The sequence below is a fragment of the Carettochelys insculpta genome, chromosome 27, assembly GCF_033958435.1.
Source record: "Carettochelys insculpta isolate YL-2023 chromosome 27, ASM3395843v1, whole genome shotgun sequence".
Taxonomy (NCBI): domain Eukaryota; kingdom Metazoa; phylum Chordata; order Testudines; family Carettochelyidae; genus Carettochelys; species Carettochelys insculpta.
The window spans coordinates 16,000,774-16,008,169 of NC_134163.1; the positions used below are offsets into that span (position 1 = coordinate 16,000,774).

Sequence of the window (7,396 nt, forward strand, 5' to 3'; positions counted from 1 at the left end):
GCTCTGCAGCCTCCACTGCAGGGGCTGGACAAAGCACTGGGACCTGGCAGCAGCCCTGACACACACAGCGCAGTTCCTGCCCCAGCCACCTGGAAGTGCTCCAGGGCCCCAGGAAGGCATCTGGCCACCAGCCCAGGGGCGCGTCTCCCCTCCCGCCTGGCTTTAGGCCATGTGCCAACCACACTGTTTGGCTCGCCCCGTGTGGAGAGTCAACGTGGGCCTCTCTCTGAGCTGCACATGGGCGGGGGGGGGGGGCGCAGGGCCCGCAGGCACAGTTCAGACACTGCCTCGCTGATAGTGCCCAGAGTGGGGTAGTAGAGAGTCACACAGGCCTCCATGGGCATAGACCATTTATTGCACCCCAGCTGGGAATAATTGCTGTCCAGCTGGGAGAGTTGAGCAGGAGCAATGCACCCAAGAGCCCCTCGGCGGCTGACAGCTCATGGTGAAGTGAGGGCAGATCCTTTGGTACATGTCCTCCGGGAGACTCAGCCAGAGCATGGCACCACAAGCGCCCCCGAGCCTTGCCTTAGCCCTCCTCCTAACCCCACCCATGGGCTCAGGGCCAGACCCAGGAGAGCCCCACCCAGGGGTAGAACCGGGCCAGGCAGTTACATGGTGCTGGAAGGGCATCCCTATCCCGCATGCTGCAAATCTGCATTTGTGACACCACGCCAATTCGTGGGACTCCAGGGGCTGGCAGTGCAGCAGGCTGGAGCTAGTGCTGCAGAGCCACTTCCTGCAGGGGTGGATGGGCTTAGGTAAGGTGATAAGGCCAGCAGAGCTCTAGGGTATCGCTGGAGGCAAAGGGGCAGGTATTAGCCACCAGCTCAGCAAAGCAAATGGAGCTGTGCCCCAAGCCTTGGGCCCCGCCCGTCACAGCACAACAGCAGCTGCCTGGCCTAAGGGAAGAGCCAGGGGTCCGACTCCTAGGGCTGCAGCTAGTCACACTGCTGCCCCGGGTGGGACACAGCAGGGTGCGCATAGGGCCAAGCCCAGGCTTGGACTCTCTGCTGGCAGCTGTGCAGGTTTCAGCCCAGGGCCAGGGCAGCTCCCAGGGAGAGGCAGACAGACAGGACAGGCCCCGAATGGAGAGCTGGAGAGGCCAGGCCACAGCGGGAAGAGCAGTGTGTGTAAGGGAGCAGCACCTGCAAAGTCAGTGCTGTGCCTTTGGGCCAGCGAGCTGGACGCCGTCCCAGGTGCCCCCTGCCCAACGGTGCTGATAACTGTTCTGATAACTGTGCCAGGCTCCCTCCCCACTGCCGCTCCCTCCGCACAGTGCCTGGGGCGGATGTCCTGCGGGGGGGAGGGGCAGGGCTATGACCAGCCAGGTCCAAATTCAAACTGTCGTGCGCCTTTCCTCCCCACAACGCCCAGCTCACCCCCCCACCCCCCCGCCGTGACTGGGCATGAGCGTGGAGGTGGTGCCATACCAGGCAGTAGCGCCCCCCCCCCCCAGCTGCCTCTGGCTGGTTGTTCAGCCCAATGGCAGGTCCAGGAGCGGGGGTGCAGGGAGGGGCCCGGAGCTGGGGGTTAATTCCGGCAGAGAGACTTGGTCTTCCTCACAGCTGGGACACGGGCGCCCGCATCTTTGCAGGCATCTGGCTTTTCACCCTGCACAGAGAGAGAGCGAGAGCCAGAGAGTGAGAAAGAGAGCGAGCGCATCAAGGACCCTCTGCCTCTCCAGCCACAGCGAGGGCCCTAAACAGGCCTTCATCCCCCAGCCCCAGTTCTGTAGCGCCCCCAGCATGGCCACCGCCCCCCCGCCGCGGGCACCCACCCAGGGAGGCAGACGAGCTGGAGCTGCTTGTTCTCCAGGCAGCAGCTCCCCCAGCAGAGGGGCCCCTCAGCCAGCTACTGGCATTGGTAGGGCAATAGCCAGCTGAGGCGCCACCGCAGCTCATTGCCGAGGGCCCGGGGGTCGTGGGCACAGACGCCTGTGCGGTGTTTGGAGCAGTGCCAGGCTGCACTCACCGTGTACATCTCACACACCATCCTGAACAGCGCGCTCTGGGCTCGGCCCTGCAGCTCGGTCGTGTGTTTCTGAGGGGGACAGAGAGAGGCCAGACCTGTCAGTGGATGGACAAGCCCCTTCCCACACTTGGCTCCTGGCCGGCTAGCAACAGCTCTGTGGCCCTCCGCTCCCGCGCACAGGAGCTGCAGCCAGCTCAGCTGGTGTTACCTGGTGCCCTCCATGTCCCCTGGGGCCCAGTTTCTCCTAGCAGCTGCAAAATGGGGCTGTTCTTACCAGCACAAAGCCAGGGCCTGCAGCTGACCACTGCGCAGCCTCTTGTGGGCCTGGCCCAAGTACAGAACCCCAGCCCAGCAGGAAAAGCCTTCGCGGCCCAGAGCACCGTCGCCGTGCGCCACACGGTACAATGTGCTACCCAAGCACCCCGGGCCCCGGCTTGGCCCAGGTGTCCCTGGCAGTACGTGGCGTGGGGCTCACTCCGCACCCAGCTGGAGCCAGCCCCTCTTTAGTGCCCTGAGCACTGTCCTGCCCCTTTGCTGCTGGGGGTGCGGTGGGGGGACAAGGGCAGCCAGCTGCAGCTTGAGCCCTGCGGCAGGGCCTGGCTGCAGCACTAAAGCTTCTCCACAAGCCTCACTGGAGGACTTCCGCCCTTCCATCTGCCATGGAGTCAGGCTTGGGGTGTCTCAGAACAGGGCACGCCCGCCCAGACTTGCACAGGGGAAGCAGCTGTGCATGGCATGGCCAGACTGGCCCGCTGACACTGGGTGCTACCCCAGCCATTCTCCAGAGCTCCAGGGAAGCAGGCCTGGGGTTTGGTGCCGAAGGTCACCCGCGTCTAGCCCTTGCTCCCCAGGCATGGCTATTGTGGGCAGCACGCAGGCTGGTGGGGTGGGGCAAAGGGGGCACTAGCCTACAGGAGTGGGAGCTGTACACGGGCCTGCCCACTGCCCATCCTGGCAGTGCGGAGAGGGAAGAGCTTCAGGGGCATGGCGTGGCCTCCGGGAAGGAGAAGCACCACTCACAGGGCATACGGGGACCCATTGCCTGCGCTGCCCTGGGGCCCAGAGCTGCTGTTGGCCAACCTGGCACCCACCGGTGGCCACACACAGATTCATCCCATGGGCCCTGCAGCAGGAAGGCCGCCCGGCACCGCAGCTCCTACCCCGTTGACGAGGATCCATGGCACATAGTCGTGGGGTGGGTTGAGGGCGTCCGTCATCTGGGCATTGCGATGCATCAGCTTGTTCCCCAGGTCTCCCTTCACACATGCCTGGATGTCAGCGAGCTTGGCAGTGGGGGCGTAGACCTGCAGACACTGCGAAGGGGGGCGTGGTCAGAGCCAGCGAGGACAGCAGGAGCCACAGAGCTCAGCCGGTTCCAGGGGCAGCACACCCCACCCACAGTTCTCTGCCTGCACAGTGGGAGCTGGCAGAGCACGTCCCAGCTCCCTCCCATGCACCTGGCCCTCTGCCTGCAGGGCAGGTGCCCAGTGGCCACTCCTCATAGTCTGTGTGCGATAGCCAAGGAGCAGCTGAAACCTGACGTGGCCTTGTCTGTCACTAAGTGGCCACAGCCACAGGCCCTACCACACCCAGATGGGCAGGAAATACCTGCCCTTGTAGTCACTGGATCAGGGCACCAGCTTGGCACAGGGAGGGGGCAATGGCGGGGGGGGGATGAGGGAGGGTGCAGAGTCTAGCCCCGCCCCCCCCCAACCCCCTTCCGTAATCTGAGGCCTTTTGGTACTCTAGGACCACCCAGCACTGCCAACGTACAGCTGCAAGATTGTCCACCACAGAGGTCCCCGACTCCATGCAGAAGATGACCGGGAAGTACTGCTCGAAGTCCTGCAGGTGGTACATCAGGCAGGTCTGGAAGGCAGAGCAAGCCCAGCATTGGGACCCAGAGCCTGGTGGGGCTGCAGCCCAAGCAGCAGCTCTGCCTGGCGCGCCCACGAGCCTGTGCCTTGGGGGGGTTCTCCAGCCAGTGCAGCCCAGCATGGCCAGTGCCACCTCCTGGGCGGTGAGGAATGGCTTGTGGCGGGAGGGGGGGGCGGTGTGTCCTGCATCCCTGTCGGCTGGGCAAGGCCTTGGGGGACGTCAGGGTCATTCCGCAGGCAGCACCAGGCCAAGGCTCAGAATGGGGCAGCCCCTCCTTTATCTGCGCTCTGTAGGAGACCCTGGGAAGCGATTGTCACGCTCTGGCAGCCCCCCCTGAGCTGGCCTGGCCCCCATGGACCCTCCCCATGGCTCACGCCTGGTGCTTGATGCCAGCAGAGCCCCTGCTAGGACCAGCTCCAGCCCTGGGGGCGCTGGGTCACTGCCCTGCTGGGGGGTGGGGGGGCAACTCCTGGGCCCAGTGAGGACACCAAACCACAGCGTGTGGCACACGGTGACCCTGTGACGGGTGTACAGTGGCCAGGGCTAATTCCCACCCTCGCTGCCCCACAGCTGCGCCCAGGGCAATTGCCCCATGGCCCCCCCCAAACTAATGCTACACACAAGTCTCAGAGCCATGGGGGGGGGGGGAAACCACCCACCCAGGAGCCACTGATTCCACCCCCCCCCAGCTCTGCTCATTGCAGGGCAGCCCCAAGCAGGGCCTGGGCCCAGCCCTACCTCCAGCATGTTGCCCAGACACTCCTCCTCACCGTGCTGGCATTGGAACTGCCACCTCCCACTGACGTTCTTCTCCTGAGAGGGAACCTGAGTCAGTGCCTCAGAGGGCCCCACCCACCCAGCCCACCTCTGCCCAGGCCGTGCGCATCTCTAGTGCCTGTGCCATGTGCCCCTCCCCGACCACTCCAGGCCTTGCACACGTGCCCCCTCCCACTCCAGGCCTTGCACACCTCTTCTGCATGTGCCATGTGCCCTGCCCCCCCCCGCCAGGCCTTGCACACCTCTTGTGCATCTGCGCCCCCCCCCCCCACCCCGCCCCAAACCCCTCAGCCCGCCCTCGTCCCCACCCCGCAGCATGTGCCGCGCCCAGGCCCAGCTGCGGGGACAGGGCCCTGCCCGCGGGCTCTTACCATGGCGTTGCCATAGGGCACCAGCGTGATGTTCAGGATGTCATGCAGCATCAGCCAGGTGGGGAAGAGCTGGGTGACCAGGAATTTAGCGCAGGCCGGGCACAGGCTCTCGTAGTACAGGCTCAGGGCCACGGGCTGGGGAGCCGGGGGCCGGAGGTGGAACTTGGGGCAGTGCTTCTCCGCCTGGGAGCACAGAGCACGACACAGGGGGCTGGGCGGGGAGCCCACAGCCCAGCCTAGACCCCCCAGCCTGGCTGCGCTGCCCCAGGGCTGGGCCTGCCCCACAGAGCAGCTGGGTCTCGGCTGCCCTGCTGCTACCCCCTGGACACACACCCTGCCTGACTCCTGCAGGGCTACAGCCACTGGCCTTCACAAGGGGCCACTGCCCTCCAGGGGCACCGGGCACTAAACCTGCTCTGCTGGTCGCCCCCCCCCCGCAACCCCAGCCCAGTGGTGTAACAGCACCAGGGCTCAACCCCACATGCAAGAGCTGGCAGGGCTGTGGGGCATAGGGCCTGCCCCAGCAGTGCCACAGATGGCTGGGGGGAGGCGGGGAGAGGGGGCGGCTCAGTGCTCCTTTCACAGCAGGAGCTCAAGGCTGGAGCAGTGGGGGACTTTGCACTCCCAGGGCCGCCTCCAGCCCGGCTCTCTGGCCTTGCCCGGGGACTGGAGCAGGAGCCGGCCACAGGGGAAGTGAAACAGGCGGTTGAGGCTTTGGCAGTGGGGGTGGAGGGGGCTGCGGCTGGGCCTGCGGCAAACCAGGCAGCTCCTGGGGAGGTCCAAGGGGACTTCCGCCATCCCTGGGGCTCAGCCCTGGCTCTGCTTGGTCCTAGAGCCCACTGGCACGGAGGGCTGGGGCGACCCAGGAGCAGGTGTGCCTGCATCAGGGCCCTTGGATGCCCCCGTTGGAATCCAGCCCAGCCGGGGGCTGGGGGGGCGGGGCGCGGTTGGCTGACAAGCCATGGCTTCCATTGCCAGGCCATGGGGCCAGGAACCATGGGGATGAGCCGCCCATTGCCAGGGCAAGCCGTGGGGCCAGGCCAAGGGACCAGAAGCCGTGGCCCTCGCCAAAGCTGGCCCGTCGCACGTTGCCAGGGCTCTGGTTTCACAGCCCAAGCAGCCACTCCAGCGTCAGGCCCGGGGCGGGGGGTGGTGTGTGTTACCGACGCGGCTCCGCTCACAGAGCGGAAAAAGCAGAAGTCACAGCAGTGCCTGTGCCGGGGGGTGCAGAGCCAGCGGCGATGGGGCTGTGAAATGGGCCAGGCTCCCCAGCCCACCACCCTCACGCCGGCCTGGGCTCCGGGGCGGGGGGGGGTCAGGCTTGGCCCTTGCTCCTAAGCCCGCCCGTGTCAGTGCAGCATGAGCCAAGTGGCAGGGACACAGTGCCCTGGCACGCCAAGCCGGGGGGGCTGTACCTTCCCCACTGCTCCTGCCAGCGCTGAGGGCCTGAGCTGGGCTCTGGGGGGTGAGTAAGGACTGGGCAGGCGGCAGTGAGCCTGTGCCAGGCAGAGCACCCAGGGCAGTGCTGACTGGTGCCCAGAGACTCGGGCGGGGGGGGGGTCTTGGAAGCTGACGCACAAGCCTTGGGAGGCAACCCCCCCGCCCCCCAGGAACGGCCTCAGCGCTGTGGCCCAGTTCCTCGCCGCTGGGTGCGGGGGGGCGGGCAGGCACGGCAGAGTGCACAGGGGCAACTTTCGGGCCCGCGTGCTCCGTCTACAGCTGGGGTGGGCCAGGTGCTCAGAGGGGTTCCGCAGCCTTGGCTGGTCAGTGGGGCCAGTCCCACACCCCACCCCGAGGCGCCAGAGGGCTGAGCTGGTTTCGCTGAGCTCAGGCTCACCCAGAGTCAGCTCAGCCCTGCCCAGCCAGGACTGCTGGGAGCAGGGCGAGCAGCTGGCGCCAGGCCCTGGGCAGGGCTCCCGCAGGGCAGAGCTGCAGGTGCTGCCTGGAGCCTGTCCCCGCTTACCTGGCAGGCCACGGCGATCTTCCGGGAGCTGCACCAGAGCTGGGGCGGGTAGTTACAGGCTGGCTGAGCATCCCCCCAGCTCAGCGCCCAGAGGGCCAGAGCAGGCAGCAGCCAGCGGCTCATGGTGTGATCAGCCAGGAGGGAAGTCAGAATGAGCCAGGCAGGGACTTTCAGCTCTCGCCCGTCCCGCCCCCTCACCGCTGGCCTGCCCCACTCAGCCGGTTCCTCCTCCGCAGGAGCCTGCCCCAGCTGCGAGCTCAGCTCCTGCTGACACTGGGGAACAGCCTCTGGGCTGGCTGCAGGGCCCTGTCCAGGTCTGGGGCCCGGCAGGGGCAGCGTGCAGGGCCAGGGGAGCGCCCTGTTCACTGTTGGTGGGCAACGCCCCAGGGTCCAGGCCCTGCCCCCCAGGCACTCCAGCTGCATGTAGAACCGC

The 7,396-nt window shown here is 66.7% G+C and overlaps 1 protein-coding gene across 1 annotated transcript; it reads right to left on the reverse strand.

Annotated features, from left to right (window-relative positions):
• Nucleotides 1–314: 314 nt before the first annotated feature.
• On the reverse strand, nucleotides 315–7,131 carry IFI30 (IFI30 lysosomal thiol reductase). Its single transcript, XM_074978208.1, has 7 exons — nucleotides 6,964–7,131; nucleotides 5,001–5,183; nucleotides 4,591–4,665; nucleotides 3,748–3,843; nucleotides 3,135–3,287; nucleotides 1,975–2,043; nucleotides 315–1,614 (listed from the first exon to the last, which is right to left on the reverse strand). Exons 1-7 carry the CDS (start codon nucleotides 7,084–7,086, stop codon nucleotides 1,534–1,536), a joined length of 780 nt encoding a protein of 259 aa, XP_074834309.1. The 5' UTR covers nucleotides 7,087–7,131; the 3' UTR covers nucleotides 315–1,533.
• Between the last annotated feature and the right edge of the window lie 265 nt (nucleotides 7,132–7,396).

Excerpts from the sequence above, each read along its gene's own strand:
- IFI30 (XM_074978208.1), bottom strand. The coding sequence starts at position 7,086 with ATGAGCCGCTGGCTGCTGCCTGCTCTGGCCCTCTGGGCGCTGAGCTGG. Across the intron at positions 3,844-4,590 it reads GTCTGGGCAACATGCTGGAG|ACCTGCCTGATGTACCACCT; the intron begins GTAGGGCTGGGC and ends TCTGCCTTCCAG. Across the intron at positions 2,044-3,134 it reads CATGGATCCTCGTCAACGGG|AAACACACGACCGAGCTGCA; the intron begins GTAGGAGCTGCG and ends TGTCCCCCTCAG.